This window comes from Schistocerca piceifrons, chromosome X (genome assembly GCF_021461385.2).
Source record: "Schistocerca piceifrons isolate TAMUIC-IGC-003096 chromosome X, iqSchPice1.1, whole genome shotgun sequence".
Lineage (NCBI taxonomy): Eukaryota > Metazoa > Arthropoda > Insecta > Orthoptera > Acrididae > Schistocerca > Schistocerca piceifrons.
Window position 1 is genome coordinate 530,412,031 of NC_060149.1, and position 23,789 is coordinate 530,435,819.

General features: G+C 41.9%; 1 protein-coding gene across 2 annotated transcripts in view; it reads left to right on the forward strand.

Annotated features, from left to right (window-relative positions):
• Positions 1-23,789, forward strand: part of LOC124721995 (1-acyl-sn-glycerol-3-phosphate acyltransferase alpha) — a 334,826-nt gene that overhangs the window by 273,609 nt on the left and 37,428 nt on the right. For both annotated transcript variants that reach the window (XM_047247168.1, XM_047247167.1), the window contains 2 exons: positions 11,036-11,249; positions 15,605-15,738. In XM_047247168.1, the coding sequence (XP_047103124.1) occupies positions 11,044-11,249; positions 15,605-15,738 (340 nt within the window). In that variant the 5' untranslated portion in view covers positions 11,036-11,043. The remainder of the gene's footprint in view (positions 1-11,035; positions 11,250-15,604; positions 15,739-23,789) is intronic.

Sequence of the window (23,789 nt, forward strand, 5' to 3'; positions counted from 1 at the left end):
ATTCATGATGACAGTTTGGAAGGACATACTCCAGAGATTTGATTGTGTAAATCTTGAAATTGCAAAATGTAAATATTGATACTGAAATAGTTCATGAATTATATGAATCACTTGTAGAACTTATTGCATCTATTCGTGGCATGTTGGACTGTAATTAAAATAAATCCATGGAGATTGAAGTGATATAGACTATGAATGGACCTATAAAAGATCACGAAAACGCAAACTTCATTATGACGAAGAAGCGGACCCTGAAGAAGTTTTTCTGATCGGAAGGGAGAAATTTAGAGTCGAAACATTTCTCCCAGTACTCTACAAACTGTACACTGAATTTGTGAGAAGGGAGGAAAGCTATAGAACACTGTTGGACTCCTCCACAGTTTTCAGTAACCTTAAGAATAGTTCACCTGACGATATTGCTGAACGTGCAGCAAAACTCCAAGCGTCATATGACACAGATTTAGAGCCGTCCTTCCCTAGTGAATGTGAGCATTTCGCGGAACTTTTTAAATCTTCTGAGATTAGTGATATACCAGTCGAAATGAGTAAATTTTTACGAAAAGAGGTTACAGTCCGTGTTTCCGAATGTTGACATTGCTCTTAGAATATTTCTATGTATGGCTCTTACAAATTGTTCAGCAGAACGCTCGTTTTCGGCTCTTAAAAGACTGAAATCGTACCTACGTTCTACGTTGTCTGAGGAGAGATTGAACGCCTTGACCACTCTTCACATCAAAGCCAACATCCTAACTGATAACTCTCTGAACTATGAAAAGCCATATGCAAACTTTGCTGACTGGTGAGATTGTTTATTTATTCTTATTAGTTTTAAAAATTTAAGATTATAATGTGCTTTTTATTATAACTTAGAGCACATGCATTGGATTTACAAACTACGTATTACCTGTCTATTTTACAATTGCCGATGGCAGAACGCGGAACTAAACGTTGTTTACGTGCAGACATGACCGAAGGCGCCCGAAAGTACTAAACAATACCCGAATGACCAGGCCGCTCGGTGCTGTACAGTCAAGTCATACTGGTATTACAACTGATGCGTATTCTTGGCGTCTGCTGAAATGTATAGTTATCGCGGAAATATATGTTATCGGAGAGTACGCTCAGATGAAAAAGTGTTAATACACTCCTGGAAATGGAAAAAAGAACACATTGACACCGGTGTGTCAGACCCACCATACTTGCTCCGGACACTGCGAGAGGGCTGTACAAGCAATGATCACACGCACGGCACAGCGGACACACCAGGAACCGCGGTGTTGGCCGTCGAATGGCGCTAGCTGCGCAGCATTTGTGCACCGCCGCCGTCAGTGTCAGCCAGTTTGCCGTGGCATACGGAGCTCCATCGCAGTCTTTAACACTGGTAGCATGCCGCGACAGCGTGGACGTGAACCGTATGTGCAGTTGACGGACTTTGAGCGAGGGCGTATAGTGGGCATGCGGGAGGCCGGGTGGACGTACCGCCGAATTGCTCAACACGTGGGGCGTGAGGTCTCCACAGTACATCGATGTTGTCGCCAGTGGTCGGCGGAAGGTGCACGTGCCCGTCGACCTGGGACCGGACCGCAGCGACGCACGGATGCACGCCAAGACCGTAGGATCCTACGCAGTGCCGTAGGGGACCGCACCGCCACTTCCCAGCAAATTAGGGACACTGTTGCTCCTGGGGTATCGGCGAGGACCATTCGCAACCGTCTCCATGAAGCTGGGCTACGGTCCCGCACACCGTTAGGCCGTCTTCCGCTCACGCCCCAACATCGTGCAGCCCGCCTCCAGTGGTGTCGCGACAGGCGTGAATGGAGGGACGAATGGAGACGTGTCGTCTTCAGCGATGAGAGTCGCTTCTGCCTTGGTGCCAATGATGGTCGTATGCGTGTTTGACGCCGTGCAGGTGAGCGCCACAATCAGGACTGCATACGACCGAGGCACACAGGACCAACACCCGGCATCATGGTGTGGGGAGCGATCTCCTACACTGGCCGTACACCACTGGTGATCGTCGAGGGGACACTGAATAGTGCACGGTACATCCAAACCGTCATCGAACCCATCGTTCTACCATTCCTAGACCGGCAAGGGAACTTGCTGTTCCAACAGGACAATGCACGTCCGCATGTATCCCGTGCCACCCAACGTGCTCTAGAAGGTGTAAGTCAACTACCCTGGCCAGCAAGATCTCCGGATCTGTCCCCCATTGAGCATGTTTGGGACTGGATGAAGCGTCGTCTCACGCGGTCTGCACGTCCAGCACGAACGCTGGTCCAACTGAGGCGCCAGGTGGAAATGGCATGGCAAGCCGTTCCACAGGACTACATCCAGCATCTCTACGATCGTCTCCATGGGAGAATAGCAGCCTGCATTGCTGCGAAAGGTGGATATACACTGTACTAGTGCCGACATTGTGCATGCTCTGTTGCCTGTGTCTATGTGCCTGTGGTTCTGTCAGTGTGATCATGTGATGTATCTGACCCCAGGAATGTGTCAATAAAGTTTCCCCTTCCTGGGACAATGAATTCACGGTGTTCTTATTTCAATTTCCAGGAGTGTATATAATGTAGTTCAGTTCTGTCAATAAATACGTAAAAGCTTGGCTAACACCGTTAGAAAGAGCTATGGTGAGAGCAGTAGCTGCAGTACAAAACGGTTCAGCCCTTACATGGATTAAAGGTGTTGCGTACACTTATTATGCAACATCTAGCTACACAGATCCTAATGCTTTGCACACTAACTATTAGATTATAAATCAGATTGGATTTTTCCACACTAGTCTGTAAAACGTGTTCTTTTGCATCTGCTACACATTCAAGTTATTAGATCGTAAAACGACAGCTTAATTTTAACTTTGAACGCATTTCTGTAAAAGTTCGTATTAATTTCTAATGTATGACACGTTCGCTTCAATTTTTATATCTTAACACAACTTTTTTATTTTCATTTTCAACGGTTTCGTGTAAAAGACCATATTAAAAGTGAATGTATAACAAAAATCTGTTGTCTCCTACACGCTCTGCTGAATTTTTAGGCCATAAAAGAAAAGTTATTTTCCATGTGTTCGTTTCTGTTGTCGTTCGACAGAAGGATATGTTAACATAGTGCAGTTTTAAGTTTGTTTTAACGCTGCCGTACACCAAGTACAGTTCAGGAACCATATTACATTTTGATTGAGCGCGACTAGACCGCTGACGCGTCCTTCAGAACAACGAATAGCAGAGTACGGAAACAGCTCACAGCGCTCCCACCAAAACGGCAATTTTGAAGTGGTCGGGTAATATTTATTATTTAAAACATGTTTTTTTGGGGGGGGGGGCGCATTTAATATGGTGTGCCTAGGGGCGCAAAATTTTGAAATCCGCCACTGCACACCATTGGTTGGAGACTAGCAGCAACCTGTTTGGGGATTACTGTCCTATGCGCAGACTACCATTAACCCACAACGCAAACGGCTGCGATTGGCTTGGTGCCTTGACCCGGAATCATGGCGTCGCAGTGTGTTCAGCGATGAGCCACTGTGCTGTAACCCTTTGGATGAAACCCGTCAGCGAGTATGGTGGCGAACTGGGATGAGGTCCCATTCTTCCAGTATTTTGGAGAAGTACAGTAGTATCACCCTGGCGTCATGGGGTGAGAAGCCATCGGGCATGACTTCAGTTCACGACTGGTAATGAATGAGAGAACTCTGAAGGCACATTGGTACGTCACAGACATCCTGCACCCTCGTGTGTTACCTCACATGCAACAGTATCATGGTGCCAGTTTTCAACAAGACAATACTCGGTCACTCTTGGCGCATGTTTCTATGAACTGTGTGCGTTATGCTGAGTCACATGGGCAGCAAGATCCCCAGATTTGGCCCCCGATGGAATATTTGTAAGACCAGCTCGGACATCAACTCGGTCCCAGTCCCAGTACCCAGGATATCAAGGACAAGCTGCAACAGTTGTGGACCACCTTACCTCAGTAGAGGATACAGCGGCTTTATGACACCATTCACAGCCAAATCAGTGTATGCACTGGGCCACGCCAGAGGCCAGAGGAGACGCAGCGACGTACTGGTAAGTACACTACTGGCCATTAAAATTGCTACACCACGAAGATGACGTGCTACGGATGCTAAATTTAACCGACAGGAAGAGGATGCTGTGATATGCAAATGATTAGCTTTTCAGAGCATTCACACAAGGTTGGCGCCGGTGGCGACACCTATAACGTGCTGACATGAGGAAAGTTTCCAACCGATTTCTCATACACAAACAGCAGTTGAGCGGCATTGCCTGGTGAAACGTTGTTGTGATGCCTCGTGTAAGGAGGAGAAATGCGTACATTCACGTTTCCGACTTTGATAAAGGTCGGATTGTAGCCTATCGCGATTGCGGTTTATCGTATCGCGACATTGCTGCTCGCGTTGGTCGAGATCCAATGACTGTTAACAGAATATGGAATCGGTGGGTTCAGGAGGGTAATACGGAACGCCGTGCTGGGTCCCAAACGGCCTCGTATCACTAGCAGTCGAGATAACAGGCATCTTATCCGCATGGTTGTAACGGATCGTGCAGCCACGTCTCGATCCCTGAGTCAACACGTGGGGACGTTTGCAAGACAACAACCATCTGCACGAACAGTTCGACGACGTTTGCAGCAGCATGGACTATCAGCTCAGAGACCATGGCTGTGGTTACCCTCGATGGAGCCACACAGACAGGAGCACCTGCGATGGTGTACTCAACGACGAACCTGGGTGCACGAATGGCAAAACGTCATTTTTTCGGATGAATCCAGGTTCTGTTTACAGCATCATGATGGACGCATCAGTGTTTGGCGACATCGCGGTGAACGCACATTGGAAGCGTGTATCCGTCATCGCCATACTGGCATATCACCCAGCGTGATGGTATGAGGTGCCATTGGTTACACGTCTCGGTCACCTCTTGTTCGCATTGACGGCACTTTGAACAGTGGACGTTACATTTCAGATGTGTTACGACCCGTGGCTCTACCCTTCATTCGATTCCTGCGAAACCCTACATTTCAACAGGATAATGCACGACCGCATATTCCAGGTCCTGTACGGGCCTTTCTGGATACAGGAAATGTTCGACTGCTGTCCTGGCCAGCACATTCTCCAGATCTCTCACCAATTGAAAACGTCTGGTCAATGGTGGCCGAGAAACTGGCTCGTCATAATACGCCAATCACTACTCTTGATGAACTGTGGTACCGTATTGAAGCTGCATGGGCAGCTGTACCTGTACACGCCATCCAAGTTCTGTTTGACTCAATGCCCAGGCGTATCAAGGCCGTTATTACGGCCAGAGGTGGTTGTTCTGGGTACTAATTTCTCAGGATCTCTGCACCCAAATTGCGTGAAAATGTAATCACATGTCAGTTCTACTATAATATATTTGTCCAATGAATACCCGTTTATCATCTGCATTTCTTCTTGGTGTAGCAATTTTAATGGCCAGTAGTGTAGGTTCATACTTCCAAGGTGTCCATAAATTTAACTCGATTTTGTAATCACTGAATAACTTCACATACCCTCTCAACCTGTGAAGTTTCATTCTGTTTCCTTCTCTTCTTCTGGGTGCTTCACCCTTTTTGTTAGGCAGTGTAGTTTATTAATGCACTCCGTCTTCAGGCCACAAGTAGCCCATCGGGACTATCCGACCACCGTGTCGTCCTGGGCGGGGGATGCGGATGGGAGGGGCGTGTGGACATCACACCAATGTCCCGGTCGTTATGATTGTTTTCTTTGACCGGAGCCGCTACTATTCGGTCGAGTAGCTCCTCACTTGGCATCACGAGGCTGAGTGCACCCCGAAAAATGGCAACAGCGCATGGCGGCCCGGATGGTCACCCATGCAAGTGCCGGCCACGTCCGACAGCCCGTAACTTCGGTGATCTGACGGGAACCGGTGTATCCACTGCGGCAAGGCCGTTGCCGTAGTTTATTAATTCTGGATTTTTTAAAATCACGATGCATATTTTATTTTATTCAGTTAAAACATCGCCAATGGTAGGGTTCCCTCCTCCATTTCTTGCTTACATTGGCGAAGTGATGTCAGCATGCACATTTTACCAGAATTTGCCCCTTTGGCGCTGGTGCTGACGAACAACGAAACAAAACAAGATTGAAAACGAAGTCTAATAGTAAGGCAATATTTTTCAGGCGGCCGCTATCACAGAGCATGGGCAGCCACAGGGTGGAAGGGAACGAGAGGAAGGAGTGTTTCCCCGACTTCCCCCTCACTCCTCAGAGACGGTCTTCTTAGGTTGCCTGCTCTATTACGGCTGCTACTGCTGTTTCTACCGACACATCTAAATTGTTCTTTAACAAATGTACCATACTGTGTGTAGCACTGAGCATTTTCAAGCGCACGCATCACCTCACGAATGCGACAGATGCACCGTTTTGAACACAAACAGGAACCCTACATTTCCGTACGTCGTGCTTCACACGTGCATTGTTCTTCTATAGATTAAAACCATTTTCTCTCTTTATCACGATAAAATTTCTTCTTCTTTAATTGTTTCCATCTTGGGCATTAGCATATACAGTACAAATGCCAACAAAACAAATAGATATTAAGATAAATGATCGCGGAAATGTAAAGCAAGTACAATCGCTTAACAGTGGAAACGCATCTGGATCGGATGAGATACCTGTGAGATTCTACAGAGATTATGCGAAATAACCTGCTCCCCTTATAGTTTTTAGATCACTCAGCGAAGGAGACCTAGCGACAGGAAACAAGCGCAGGTCATTCTCGTTCTCAAGAAGGGTCGTAGAACAGTTGCATATAATTATAGGCCTATACCGCTTACGGCAATCTGTAGTAGAGTTATGGAACATGTGTTATGCTCACCTATTATGACATTTTCGGAGAACGAAAATCTCCTCTCTAAAAGTCAACACAGATTTCGAAAACAGAAAACTTGCGAACTCAGTTCATTCTGTTGATCCATGTGATTCAGAGCGCCATAGACACTGTCACGCAAGTTAATGCCGTGTTCCTTCAGTTCAGGAATGCATCTCGTACAATTCCGCACAGTCGTGTAGTGAACAGAATACGAGTTTACCGACTGCTGAAACGGATTCGTGACTGAATTCAGGACTTCCTTGTAGACAGAACTCAACACGTCGCTCTTAACGTAACAAAATCGACCAATGTAAAGGTAATTACAGGAGTACCCGAAGAAAGTTTAATAGCGTCGTTACGGTTTACAATGTATATAGACGATCTAGTTGTTATGTCGGAAGTTCCACGACGCCGTTCGCAAAAGTACCAGGAAAATCAGATGCCAGACTGAGACTCATTAGGAGAACCTTCATAAAGTATCACTCATTCACGAAGGAAGTGACTTACAAAACACTTTTTCCACCGCTTCTTGAGTATCGCTCATCAGTCTGGGACCCTTATCGGATTAAATTAGTAGAAGAGGGAGGCAAGATCTAATGAAGAGCGGCGCGTTTCGTCACAGGTTCGTTTAGTCGACGCGAGAGCCCTACAGAGATGCTCAACAGACTCCATTGGCATAGGGGGAAAGAGGGGCGTTGTGCATAACTGGTAGCTTCACTGTTGAATGTCCAACTAAATGCTAAATATCTCCGACTGTAGTAATTTTATTTCACTACTGATCCATTCATTGATCTCATAAGTCCACAAAGGCTTGTCGACCATCTATCTCCTTCAATCATCCCTCGACTTCGCTATTCTTCTCCAGTTCCGCACTCGTATTCATCTCAGATCCATCTCTGCATCATCCAACCATAGAACTCTTGATCTCCCCACTGCGCAGCTACCCTCTGGCTGTGCAGACTGCATCTTCTTTGGCACTTACTGTTCTTCCTTTCTCTGTACACATCCCAGCCACTGTAACCTTCGTGCCTTTACATCTGTGGTGACTGGTTGATTCTAATAGAGTTCATAGTGTTCTGCATTGGTACTAATTCTCCAACCGCCATCATTACACCTAAACTAAACTCCGTTCGAAGAGGCCACCAAAGACCCAACGGTACCGACCGAATGCCGTGTCATCTCAGCCGATAGGCCTCACTGGAAGCGGATCTGGTGAGATGTGCCATGAGCACATCGCTCTTTCGGCTGTTATCAGTGTTCGTGAACGGAGCGGCTACTTCTCAATCAAGTAAGTCTTCAAACAGCGTCACAAGGATTGAGTGCAGACCGCTTCCCATCAGTGCTCGGCTGACGCGGATAGTCACCCATCCAAGTGCTAGCCAAGCCCATCATTATTTAACTTCGCTGATCTGATAGGAGCCGATGTTACCATTGCGGCAAGGCCGTTTGCGCCATTATCACGTGATACCCCATAGGTATCTTTCGAACTACATTGCGTTCCCATGCATCCAAGGTATTTCTAACTTTTCGTGTTACTGTCCGCATTTCGGTTCCGTACATAACAGGTTTTATAACAGTTTTGTAAACTGTCATCTTCAGCTGTCTTGAGATGTTGGAGGATCGCAACATGTTAAGGAAGCTGTAATAGCACTCGGTTCCTATTGTTATTCTTGCCTTTATCTCAGGTGGTAACATATTATCTTCTGTAGCCATACCTCACGAATATTTAAACTGGTGTACTCTTTCAAACATTTCAATCAGTTCATCGCCTCTCCACCTTTTCTTTGTTTCTTGTGTTGATCATATATTTAGTTTTTTATCTCACTTATGACCAAGCCAAATGCAGACATTTCAAGTTATGAAACTACGTAGTTTCTCAGTAGACATTCCCTATTCCCCCTACGCATGGCTGTAATCCAAAAATGCTATGTTCTGAGGCGTCCTGTTGAATATACATTGAAGAACCAAAGAAACTTGTACTCCTGCCGAATATCGTGTAGAGCCCCCGTGAGCAGGCAGAAGTGCCGCAACAAGACATGGCATGGACTCGACTAATGTCTGAAGTAGTGCTGGAGGGAATTGACACCATGAATACTGCAGGGCTGTCCTAAATCTGTAAGAGTACGAGGGAGTGGAGATCTCTACTGAACGGCACATTCCAAGGCATCCTAGATATGCTCAATAACTTTCATATTTGGGGAGTTTGGTCGCCAGCAGAAACGTTTAAACTCAGAAGAGTGTTCCCGGAGCCACAATGTAGTAGCTCTGGATGTGTGCGGTGTCTCATTGTCCTGCTGGAATTGTCCACATTCATCGGAATGCACAATGGACATGAATGCATGCAGGTGATCAGACAGGATGCTTACATATGTGACACCTGTCAGAGTCATATCTAGTCTATCAGGGGTCCCATTTCACTCCAACTGCACACGTACCACACCATTACAGAGCCTCCATCAGCTTCAACAGTCTCCTGCTGAAAAGCAGGCTCCTTGGATTCATGAGGTTGTCTCCATACCCATACACGTCGATCAGCTCAAAGAGACTCGTCTGACCAGTCAACATGTTTCCAGTCATCAACAGTCCAACGTCAGTGTTGTGTCGTGCAGTCATCAAGAGTACCTGAGAGGGCCTTCGGCTCAGAAAGCCCATATCGATGATGTTTCGTTGAATGGTTCACACACTAACACTTGTTCGTATTTTTTCACTTCCCTCAATTTTCCGAACCAGTTCATTCATTTTCGCTAACAGCTCTATCCCACCAGATTTGAAAATTTCACTTCTTATCGTATGTTTCCCCACAACTCTGTAGTTCTTCATCTCCTTAACAGCTATAATCATTCCTACTACTGTTGGTTCCTCTTCATCACCTTTGCTATCAGCTTGTTCCACCTATTTCTCTAATGCAAATTTCTGGTTTTCCCTAAATTTTAATGACGTTGTTCTTTAAAATATTCTCTCCCTCTGTCTTTCATTCTTTAATCCTGCATATCATAGTCCAATGCTGCCATCCTTGTTGTATCTTTGAGAAGTTGAAAGACTCACCCAACCATTTCCAAGTAAAAGTTTCTTGGAGCCCTTGACCTAGGTTTCGACAAGTTTAAAATTGTCTTCTTCAGAAGGTATAGTGGACCGTGTTACATCACATGCTGATACATTACATTGTGTCCATTATACCTTCTGAAGAAGACAATTTTAAAACTGTCGAAACCTAGGTCAAGGGTTCCAATAATCCTTTATCTGCAACGGGTTGGCGAATTCTTTCAACCTCTCCAGGTTTTCTGTCATACAGTTGCTGAATTTACAGCCTTGTTTTATCTCTTTTATTCCCTTAAACTTGTTCTAACATACTTTTCTCTTCTACACTCCTTGACATTGTTCAGTATATTTTTCTTAAATCCTCTCTCTTTCCTTTTTGTTTTGTGGGATGGACACTGACGATGTCTGCCGAAGCTACACTGCAGCATCAAAGCTACACTACAGCATATCAGTAAAGCAGATAGCAGACTTTTTTTCATTATTTCTACAACTATCTAACAGTAAGGTCACTTAGCTCAGTGTAGATTCTGCGACTTTGCTGACATAAAGACATTTCTCACGGGCCACCCTGGTTGCCCATTGCCAGAGAGATGTGCACTGCACCATTAACACACAGACTGCGCTGACTGAGATAATTCCAGGAAAAAAACAATTGTGACTGACATCATAGTTTTATGAATAGTAATGTGATAATCAGTAATAAAAAAATTAATTTGTTTATGCAATTTGTTTGTGGAATGTGTTCTATGCAATAACATCTTTGCAGAACTATACAGTCATTTACAACACATGTGTGTGACTTGAATGGCAAATTTTCTCAAGAATCCTGTGCTCCTTTATATCCTTCAGTTTTGTCAACATTATAAAAGGAATTTGCACTCACATGCAATTGGAAAGCGTGAAAAATTGCTAGTTAAACTCTACTAGAAACCATCTGAAAGTGGCTTCATGTAACAGAACTTTATTTCCTGTGTTTAATCACATTTATAATTAATTAATCTATTTGTAGTTTTATATTGAAGGAACTTCAGATTAAAATATTTTGAGTGTTAACTACCAAAAACTATAGTGAAAAGCCTATACATATAGAAACTCTGAAAAATTGTTTTTCTCATTTTCAGGTGACATCATGGAGACTTTCTTGGAAGAAGGAATCCAGTGGCCTGTTGTAACAGTCCTTTTAAGTTTACCTTTATTGTGGATCAGTGTACGTGGAGACTTTGGAACACTGAAATTCTATCTGCGATACTTTGCGTACATATTTTGTGTTTCTGTGGCAGGATTAATATGCATTCCATTATTTTTGCTGCGCCCTTGGAATGTTGACAATTTAACGTAAGTACCAGTAGGTCTGTAAAAAATCTGGTTTTTATTCTATAGCTTAGTAGGGCTATATACTTCACCATTATCAACAGCACCACGAAAACCAGTCTTACCATTCATCATCACTGCTACCAGAATCACATCACATCAACAGTTATTGTAGACAGCAGTATTCTTCCTTTCACTCTTTCTTCTTTTATTAGTGCTATAATTTTGAACTGTAGTGACCAAGATACTATGATAGGAAGAACTTAGCCATTGGTATCAGCAGAGATGCATATACTGTAGTGTTGGCAGAAGAGCCAACACTGTGTTTCTAGAGGAGGCCGAAATGCACGCATTTAATTACACGCTGACTGGCGTGAGGTCTGGAACAGGACAATATCTTGAGAATTGCAAATAAAGTACGTAGATGATGTAATACTTAACTTAATCCACAATTGTAGAACATCTCTCTTGATGATACATGCTTCACATAATAAATATCAATTGAATACGGCGCCTTGCTAGGTCGTAGCAAATGTAGCTGAAGGCTATGCTAACTATCGTCTCGGCAAATGAGAGCGTATCGGTCAGTGTAGCTTCGCTAGCAAAGTCGGCTGTACAACTGGGGCGAGTGCTAGTAAGTCTCTCTAGACCTGCCGTGTGGTGGCGCTCGGTTTGCTATCACTGACAGTGGCGACACGCGGGTCCGGCGTATAATAATGGACCGCGGCCGATTTAAAGCTACCACCTAGCAAGTGTGGTGTCTGGCGGTGACACCACATATACCATTCTTTATTATGTCATCACATCTCATTTACGACGGGTTACTATTCTATGCAAGTACAATGTTCCTTGAATTTTCATTATTTCTGGTTCACAAAATCTGGTCTAATCCAGATTACATCAGCCTGACTACATATTCACATCTCTTTTCTTATGCACAACAGAACTTATATTACTTTTTTCTGTTTCCATTTTCAAAAGATTATACCCACTGCAAATCCCATAAAATTCTCCTCCTTTCCCAAAATTACAGGTTTGATTCACTCTGAAGTTTCTTAAATTCACCCCTTCCATAACCACAGGCAGTGAATTTATATCAGATAGACAACTATGTACCAAACATGCTGTCACTATTAGGGGAGGAGAAGAGGTGAAAAGGAAATGTGGACTGTGGAAGCTGCACACTAATTCAGCTTATGTATTTCATTTGGGACAAAACCTGTAAAGAAACTTCTAAAGAAACAGTAATTACTGCATAATAGGTGTAAAACAAACCATAGGATCCTAGATAGAGAGATGCTAAATAAAGCACATTTGGGTGTCAAGAGAGCAATGCGTGTAGCCTTCAATGACTACCATGGCAGAATGCTGTTTCATAAAGCCCAAAAAAATTCTGGTCATATGTAGAGGTTGTTAGTGGCACCAAAGTTAGGGCCCAGTCACTCGTAGATGAGACAGGAACTGAAAATTGAGGGTAGCAAAGCAGAATGCTTAACTCCATTTTCAAATATTCCTTTAGAAAGGAAAACCCAGGAGAATTGCCTGAGCTGAGCATTAACCATGTACCACTGAAAAGTTGAGTGAAATAAGTGTTAGTGTCAGTTTGGAAACAGCTAAGCACTCGCAGGTATCTCAGGAAAACTTCTTACTTCAGGTATCTTGGGCTGGCTCTGTGTCTTATCAACCAGTCTGTGAACTCAAACACTTTCAGGAAAGCCCACAATGGTGATCAAAATGCATTGTTGTAAAATCTCACAGGCTGAAAGAGTAATTTATGTCTGATTAATTTTACACATATTCTTGGGTGTCTTTTGACAAACTGTGATAGCATCAAAATGTTTATTTTACCATTCAAGAATACTTTTTAGTATCTGAAAATGGTGCTTTGAGTAACTGGGCTGTTATCACACATAAGAGTTGGGTTGTGATTTATGGAGAACCATCCTTTAAGTAATATATATTTAGTTTTATTTGTAGCTATCGCCAATTTGATGCTCCTAAAGTCAATTTATATCTATAAGAGCACATATTTGTCATTTTCTCTCAACTCCCATCTGCATCCCCAGACACCATTTAGATGTCTTCAGCCTAGGTCTTGACTCCATTCATGTTATTAGCTTCACCAAACAGTTCCAGTACCAATGTAGTCTTCAGATCCCAGAACATACACCCACATATTGAGCTTTAAGGGAACCCTGCGTCATCTATATCATTACTTTGTGATGTCTACCAAGCCTTTGTCCATAAGGCCCAAACAGTAATCCGTGACATGCTAAAGGATCAACTGTGTACCAGACCAACGTTTATAAGAAGAGTAATCATAGAGTTTTATTACTTTGAAGACTCAAGCTGTGAAAGTGAAAATTTTGTGTTCGTCTTTTTCTACATGTTCACTTTTCAAAGCAACACATTTTTCTCAACAGTGGATGATTTGGTGGAGACCTTGGTTGTAGAAATCTGCATTTCGGCTGCTCAGGAAATGTTCCACCTTGAAAATCACCTCATTGCATTCTGAAAATGGTCTTTTCATCAAAGGAAAGCCACTGAGTGCCATGTCAGGATAATATGGGGTGCCACAAATTTTGATAGCCCAAATATGCAGCTTGTGTGACTGTGTCTTGTGCAGAATAAGCTCAGGCATTTTTATGGAGTACAAACACGTCCTCAGACAGCTTTCTGCTCCACGTCATTTTGACAGCCTCCTGTAACATTTTCAGGGGATTTTAGTTGTATACTCCTGTGATGATTTGCTCCTTATTAGCATAATCTGTTAGCACCACACCATGGCAGTCCCAAAAACACCTAGCGTCACCTTGCTCGATGATGGTTGACTCTTTGCCTTTTTCAGCAGTGGTGAATCCACATGTTTCCACTATTTGCTTTGCTCCTTTGTCTCAGTATAGCAATACACACAGCTCTCATCAAGTGTGGCTAGGTGGCTAAAAAAGTTGTTTAGATTGGACTGAGACACCTACAACATTTCTACTGCTGCCTTGGTTTGGAGGGCTTCTTGAATGGGTGTGAGCAGTCACAGAACCCAGTGAGCAGCAACCTCTGTCATGTTCAAAATGTTGAGCCAGATGTTGAAAACTGATCTATGACTGATTTTTGCTTTTGTCAGTGTCACCTCAGATGTGATCAGAGTGTCAGCTTCTCTTGTGATTTACCGTCCTTTAAAGAGAGATAGCCTGACACTTTGGTTTTTGTCATTCAGATTTCTTTGACCATGCAGGGAGAGCCTCTGCCACCCAGTTACTGTGTCAGACAATGATACTTTGTTGCTGTACACTTCCATCAATTACCATGGATTGTTGCTAAGTTGTTTTCCTTCAAATGCAGAAAACGAAGTCCACTCTATTATTGGTCTGTGACATACTGTTTTGGCTCCTCTAGTGACATACTGTGGTAGTGCAACACAAGGATTTCAACATGTACCAGGACTGCAGACATGCACCAGCATACAAACAAAAAATCAACAGTGTAATTTTTTGAGGCTATAAGTAAAACCTTATGACTAATCTTCACATTGGTGTCTGCACCAACCCTTCTTTATTGACAAGTGACATCCATTTCTTAGATAATATCCTAGAGCATTGTACCATGTTTGCTTCCCATTCTGCTGTGCAAAAATATCAACTTAACATTTCTGTTGGACCCTGTTATATGGTATATGACACAACCATACATTGTTGCAGATATAGTGATATAGTGTCTAATTTGGATGAATCATGTCACAATATTGCATGTAGATGCAAGTGATTACTTACTTACAGTTGGTAGGGCAAACACTTGTACCAAAAATGATTCTTTTTTACAGAGTTTTATGACTTAGGTGACAAGTTAAAGATGGTAATTACCACTGTGGCACTTTGCTGCACAAGTATTGTAGTCTCACATTGAGGAAGTTTCCTGTTACTTGCATTCAGTTTGTGGATGAGCATCAAGGATTTACTTGTTGATAGTATGGAGCAAATTTCCCCTACCTCTCCCATCCCCATTCAAACAATCACACCACCTCCCCCTCCTCATTTCCAAAACTTGCTGTATTATTACATCCTGAGAAGTAAGTTTGAACAAACTTCCCTGGTTCATTTGTTTTGTGGTACAAAATGGCCAGTTGAAATGGAACATAGAGAATATTTTCTCATCTTTAAGTGTGCTGTACCATCTATGTGATAGGGTTTTAGGAAATAACGACAAGTAATCCCTAATTATATATGTCTCTGTAGTAATTAATTTTCAGTATAAGATACAAAAATATTGTTATTTATAACCTGAATTGTACAAGCGACTGAAAGAAAAAGTAATCTTTAACTGAGTGCAGTGTAATGAATAATTAGTACAAAAAATAAGTCTAAATCTATTTTTCTTTCTTACAGTGATGTATCTAAAGTACTGAAGTATATCTCAAAACTTATTGGTATCACTTGGGAGATGCGTGACTGTCATCATTTGAAGGAGAACAAAGTGGGTGTAATTGTCTCCAATCATCAAACAATACTTGACATTTTGGGTGAGCATTGTTTGTATTTTTTGACTGATACAGAATATCTTTATGTAGGCCTTCTAACAAACTTAATCACCACATTGCTTCATTTATTCATCCCATTAAAGCAAAAGAAAAAACTGAAAGATCTGTACCCCATGTTAACATTATCTTTATTTTCTATGTTACTGACTCAAACAAATGTTAAATCACCAAAATTTTCCCCAGATATACACTCTGAGACAAAAAGTGACACATGGTGAAGGTATTATCAGAATGGAACATAGGTTGGTACATATAATGTACGTGTACAAACAAACAAATTATTACAATTTCAGAAAAACTGCATGACTTATAAAGAGAAAGAGCTTTATAAATTGAGCAATTCAATAATGTTTTGCTCCACATCTGGCCCTTATGCAAACAGTTTAGGCTACAGAAACAGATTGATAGAATAATAAACCATGCTAAGTACAGAGACTCCTGTAAATCAATGTTTAAAAATCTCAGTATACTGCCTCTTCCTTGCTTATATATGTATGAAGTATTAAATTTCACAAAAGGAAGTATTTTAAAAGATGGAAATATCTTCAAGTACAACTGTGATACTAGGCAGAAGCATTACTTGCATGTCAATACAGTAAGTACAAACATTTATAAGAGAGGAGTGTATCGTACTGGCATAAGGCTGTACAGTCACATGCCACCCTATTTGAAACAGATGCAAAATTTACAAAAGTTTAAAGTGAAACTGAAAGAGTACTTGCTTGACCACTGCTTCTATTCTGTTTCCGAATTTTTAGAGTACCAGAAAAGTGTAGTGTAACTGTACAAATATTCTTAATAAGTCTATCATTTTATTTCATTATATTAAATTTGTCATCAATATTCAACATGTCTTGAATAATTTTTAATTATTTATTCTTTCAAAATAACAATGTGTATGATGTTGTACACTCCTGGAAATTGAAATAAGAACACCGTGAATTCATTGTCCCAGGAAGGGGAAACTTTATTGACACATTCCTCGGGTCAGATACATCACATGATCGCACTGACAGAACCACAGGCACATAGACACAGGCAACAGAGCATGCACAATGTCGGCACTAGTACAGTGTATATCCACCTTTCGCAGCAATGCAGGCTGCTATTCTCCCATGGAGACGATCGTAGAGATGCTGGATGTAGTCCTGTGGAACGGCTTGCCATGCCATTTCCACCTGGCGCCTCAGTTGGACCAGCGTTCGTGCTGGACGTGCAGACCGCGTGAGACGACGCTTCATCCAGTCCCAAACATGCTCAATGGGGGACAGATCCGGAGATCTTGCTGGCCAGGGTAGTTGACTTACACCTTCTAGAGCACGTTGGGTGGCACGGGATACATGCGGACGTGCATTGTCCTGTTGGAACAGCAAGTTCCCTTGCCGGTCTAGGAATGGTAGAACGATGGGTTCGATGACGGTTTGGATGTACCGTGCACTATTCAGTGTCCCCTCGACGATCACCAGTGGTGTACGGCCAGTGTAGGAGATCGCTCCCCACACCATGATGCCGGGTGTTGGCCCTGTGTGCCTCGGTCGTACGCAGTCCTGATTGTGGCGGTCACCTGCACGGCGCCAAACACGCATACAACCATCATTGGCACCAAGGCAGAAGCGACTCTCATCGCTGAAGACGACACGTCTCCATTCGTCCCTCCATTCACGCCTGTCGCGACACCACTGGAGGCGGGCTGCACGATGTTGGGGCGTGAGCGGAAGACGGCCTAACGGTGTGCGGGACCGTAGCCCAGCTTCATGGAGACGGTTGCGAATGGTCCTCGCCGATACCCCAGGAGCAACAGTGTCCCTAATTTGCTGGGAAGTGGCGGTGCAGTCCCCTACGGCACTGCGTAGGATCCTACGGTCTTGGCGTGCATCCGTGCGTCGCTGCGGTCCGGTCCCAGGTCGACGGGCACATGCACCTTCCGCCGACCACTGGCGACAACATCGATGTACTGTGGAGACCTCACGCCCCACGTGTTGAACAATTCGGCGGTACGTCCACCCGGCCTCCCGCATGCCCACTATACGCCCTCGCTCAAAGCCCGTCAACTGCACATACGGTTCACGTCCACGCTGTCGCGGCATGCTACCAGTGTTAAAGACTGCGATGGAGCTCCGTATGCTACGGCAAACTGGCTGACTCTGACGGCGGCGGTGCACAAATGCTGCGCAGCTAGCGCCATTTGACGGCCAACACCGCGGTTCCTGGTGTGTCCGCTGTGCCGTGCGTGTGATCATTGCTTGTACAGCCCTCTTGCAGTGTCCGGAGCAAGTATGGTGGGTCTGACACACCGGTGTCAATGTGTTCTTTTTTCCATTTCCAGGAGTGTATATACTGTACCAACTTGACTTGTCCTACATCGTTTGTGCAAAATATGTACCTAAACATGATTTGCAGGACCAATAAAGAAATACAAATACAAGTTATTTGACTTGGCATTGGTTGATAGAATTGCTGGATGTGCTCCTGAGGGATATCATGCCATATTCTGCACAGTTGACATGTTAGATGATCAGAATCCTGAGAGGCTGGAGGACTCTGCCCATAATGCTCCAAACATTCTCAATTCAGGAGAAACCCAGCGACTTTTCTGGCCAAAGTAGTGCTTTGCAAGCATGAAGATAAGCAGAAGAAACTTTCACTATGTGTGGGTGGACATTAAATTGTTGAAATGTAAGCCCAGTATTGTTTGCCATGAAGGACAACAAAATGTAGCTTAGAACATCACCAATGTACTACTGTTCTGTAAGGATTCCACAGATGACAACCAAAGGGGTCTTGTTACGGAAAGAGATGACACCCCAGACCATCACTCCTGTTTGTCTGGTCATATGACCGTGGCAGCCAAGTTGGTATTGCACCACTGTCCAGGTTATCTCCAGACACGTCTTTGGCCTGGAATCTCATTTACTGAACTGGGACCCAGTGATCACCAAAGACATGTCTGGGGTACCCTGGACAGCAGTGCAATACCAATCTGGCTTTTACCTGCCATACAGGCTGACAACCATGAGTGACGATCTGGGATGCCATTTCTTTTCCTGACAAGACCCCTTTGGTTGTCATTCATGGCACTTTTGCAGCACAGTAGTACATTGATGATATTATACACCCTGTTATGTTGTCCTTCATGGCAAGCCATCCTGAGTGTACATTTCAGAAAGATAATGTCTGCCTGAATACAGTGAGAGTTTCTAATGAATGTCTTCATGCTTGCCAAACCCTGCCTTGGCCAGCGAGATCACCAGATATTTCCCCAGTAGAGAAAATTTGGAGCATAATGGCAGGGCCCAATAACCAGTTCAGTATTTTGAAGATCTAACATGCCAGAATTTGGTATGATATCCCTCAGAAGAACATCAAACAACTTTTTCAATCAGTGACAAGCTGAATAATTGCTTGCATAAAGGCCAGTGGTGCATCAGCATGTTATTGACTTGCTCGATTTCCGAAGCTCTCTCTCGTGAATAAATCATCCAATTTTTCTGAATCTCTAATCATTTGTTTGTCGGTACATGTACATCACATTTACTGATCCCCATCCCATTTGGATAATTCCTTCATGAAGCAGGATGTTTGTTTTTTCTTCCAGCTGAAAATGTGGCTATAAGAGCCCCAGTGCTTGGAACTTATATAAATAAATATAATTCTTATCTGTACCTTAAGAGATTCAGTACTCCAAGGTGATTGCAGCATGTCACTAGAAAATGGAAGTTAGTGTTGTGTCACTGATCAATGAGAAGTGATTGTCAGAAATGTAAATAATCAGTATGTAACAAAACTGAGCACATTTACCAAATTCCGTTTTAAGGACATTTGAAGCATGTAACATACTCATTGTTAACCCAAACATTTAATGATCTTCAAACTCCACTCATGGTGAATGCATATTCATCACGTAGACGTACATTCAGTACTCATATGAAACATTTTCCCTTAATATTCTGTTGAAGTCTTCTGATGAATCAGTAATCAGCCTATTTATTTATATATTTATTCTTTGCCTATGGACCCTAGCTGATGATTTTCAGCTGAAAATATAGGGTGTGTCATAAAATTTTGTAGGCAGGAAGAATAAGACAGATGAAGGCCTGTGCTCTGAATGCATTCACCATGTTACATTACATCAAAGCTTAAATACAACCCATGTGCAATAAAGAACACAGGACTCCACTTAACAGGCAGGTATGAGTCTGCTACATACTTTTTGTTTGAATATAAAATCTAACATTTAATTTGATATCTGATACTCACCCATACTGTATATACATTTCTCAGTGAGATACACCTTTAAAGAATTTTTTCAAAAAAGTAATTCCATTTATTCCATATCTGATTTTGGTAACTTGTTAAAAAACCTTTTTGCCTGCTTCATCTTGAGCACTCATTGTCAGTTTGCAATTTCATTGTCTTGCATAATAATTTTCCTTTCTTCTTGTTACATAGTCATGTACATCCTTTTATAGGAGGTCCAGGTTGAAATGTCAACAGTTATAGAAAGGATAAAATGATACTCACCATAAAGATGATACATTGACACACTAACCTTTCGGCCAAAAACTTCATCAGAAAAGTAAAACACGTAAACATTCACACAAGCAACCACATCTCACACACACATTGCCACTATCTCTAGCCTCTCAGCCCTGAGGCATTGGCTGAAAGCTTAATATGTAATAGTCTTTGTGTTGTGCCTGTGTACAACTCAATGTATCATCTTATGGTGAGTGGTAACTTATCCTTTCCACAATTGTTTATTTAGGCAGTGTTTTTCACTTACCGTCACTGCCATAATATTCTGATATATGTACAGCAAGTACACTGTCTTAATATTATTGTGTTCAGAATCTTGTCTACAGGTCTGCCTGGGTGGTATTTTTGCTATACACCTCACTGCTCTTTTCTGCACTTCCCCATATATGAATTCAAAAGGACAAATGTGAGATGACACATTTATAGCACAGTATCCTGAGAACTTAATGATCCATAACCTTTGCTCTTCTGAACATCTGGAATATGTGGGTGCTTCTCTTTCTACATGCTCCCATGTCAAATGGTTATTGTAATAGTTCCTAAAATTGTATAATGCTTACGTCTTCAATTTCCTCTCTGTTTAATTTAATATTTACATTATAAGTTTCACTCTGTTTGGTTTGGAACACTACACACATTGTTTTAGATTGATTTATAAAAATATTGTTTTCTACTAGATACTTGTCTGCAGTTCCAAAATTTAGGAGTGCTCCTTTTTCAAGCTCCTCCTTTGTCTCAGCCAAAATATAATGTTAAGTGTCATCAGCATACTTTATAAAGTTCTGCTTTATGTATTCTGGGAAATTGTTTATGAAGAGAATTAATAGTTTCAGGCAGACCACAGAACCTTGTGGCACATCATATCTGACAGTTTGTAATTCAGATCTGTAATTATATTTTGTCAACTAGTGTGCCTCAAATTTCTTACTGACAGTGATTCACACAGTCAAGTGCTTTAGACAGGTCCATTAAGATCCTGCAAGTCATCTGTTGCCTGTAAAGTGAATTCAGAATATGTTCAACTAAATCAGTTGATGTCATTATTATTGATTTCCCTTCTCTGAAACCATTTTGTGATGAGTGGAGTATGTTAAATTTATTTATTAAACTAACAGTTTTATTCTGTATTATCATTTCATAGACTTTTTCAAGGGTGCAGATTGATGATATTGACTGGTATTTTCTGAATTCACCTCTGTTTCCTTTCTTAAATACTGATGTTATTTTACTTGCTTTTAGTGAATCTGGGAATATACCATACTCTATTGCAGCATTGAGCACAGGTATTAATGGTTTTTGTATACTTTCCCTACACTTCTTTGAGATGTGATATAACACTATTGAAACCAAGTGAATGTCTGACTTTTAGTTGCTTTACTACATTTGAAACTTTTGTATCAATTGCTGGAATGAATGCAGTGGTATGACTCATATGTGGAATTTTTAGCATTAGTTCATCTGTTTTATTTTGTTTTATCAATTCTTCTGCCACAGTTATATAATGTCTGTTGAAGGTGTTTGTTGTTTCTGGAGGATCTAGATCCCTGTTGCCATTTGTCAGTGAGTTGATGTCATGTGCCCATTTTTGTTACTTTTCCTCTGTCTTCATTTATGAAGAACCATCAGTCTACAGCTGTCTCAGTGAATAATTCCTTTGTCTTTCTGATGGAACTGCAGTACTCTTTCTTGTTTATTTTGTACAATGTATTGTATGCCTCATGTTTCTTTGCTTAGAGGGATCAGAACACATTTTCACTTGATTTCTTCCAACGAGTACCTCTCCAATCACCAAGCTTTTCTTTCTTTTACTATTCTACTGACAGGACATGTAACATTATAGCAGTAAGTAAATAAAGAAAAAACTGATCCCATCTAGCATCTTCATCATTGTCTCCATATACTACTTCCCTTTTTTCTACCATTAACATCTTTTTTAACTGAATTAGGTTTTGTGAGTTAATTTGCCTTTTTTAGCCCCCATATCTTCTGCTCACTTCCATCAGTCCTTATGTTAATATCTATAATGATTGAAAAATGGTCTACTGGCATGGGGTTTATTACCTGTGTGTCATAGTAGCACGAAAGAATATTTGTTGCCATGTGATCAATACAAGTTTCATTATATTTAGTTATTCTCATAGGTTTATCTATTTTTATCTTTAGGTTGTATATATGTGGTACATCCAGTATTGTCTTAGTGCTGTATTTTGCCTTGTGCCTATGTTAAAATTGTCAATAATTGTTAAGTAAGCATGTACCTATAGATACTGAAACCAGTATTTTACAAATGCAGACTGCCTGCTATTCTGCCTCCTCCTCACCTCAACAAACTAAAAACCTGAATAAGACACCATGCTGTAAACAAATACATGTTTTTCCACTCCACATTATACAAGGTGCTAACAAGATGTAATAAGTATTAGGAAGATGCTGTGGATAGTTTACATAAATATGGAGAGCATCTTTGACATAGTGCCACAGCATGCATGTTCAGGTAATTATTTCTCATAGTGTATGGTCCTAGAGGACAGTTATAATAATAATAATAATTATTATTATTATTACATTATATTATCTTATTAGTTGGTAGCTCTGCTTCCATTTCACAGCATAATTGTAAATAAAGGCAGACACCATTAATGTAACACCTACTATTGTTATTTTCTTGAATATAAGTAACACACTTTCATGTAACAGATGTCACAGATACCTAGGTTAAGTTAAATTTAAAATTTCCTTTTAAATCTCAAAGTAACTCAGCACTGTGAATCTCAGAGTTGCTGGAACCTACAAAGTTGAAGTTGTTGATGAGCACTTTTAGAATTTCCATGTTCTAAACCTAAACCAGTACACTGGTCAAAAGTATGTGTGGGTCAGTCAAAACACCCCAATACATTCTTGAAAGGGTGTATTTTTAGGACAACCTGGAGAAAAATTCATCAGTATCAGTACATAAAGAGGAAAAGGGCTATTCTGTTCACACAGACTTGTTGGCTGCACAGGGATCCATGCTAGAAATTAGAAGCTAAGGAAGACTTCAGCACTCTGTACCACATTCATTTCATTGTAAATTAAAGTAGTTTGTTTCATCAGAACACTAGGGAGCTGAAAAACTAGATAGATGAGTTTCTTGTATGTCTAGAAGGTGTAGAAAATTCTGAAGTGATCTACATCTACATACATACTCTGCAAGCCACCATATGGTGTGTGGTAGCGGGTACACTGTATCACTACTAGTCATTTCCTTTCCTGTTACACTCGCAAATAGAGCAAAGGAAAACCAACTGTCTTTATGCCTCTATACAAGCCCTAATCCCTCTAATCTTATCTTCATCATCTGTACATGAAATTTATGTTGGCAGCGGTAGAATCATTCTGCAGTCAGCCTCAAATGCCAATTCTCTAATTTTCTCAATAGTTGTCCTTGAAAGAAATGTCCCTTCTCTCCAATGATTCACAGTTGAGTTTCTGAAGCATTTCCATACTGCTTGCATGTT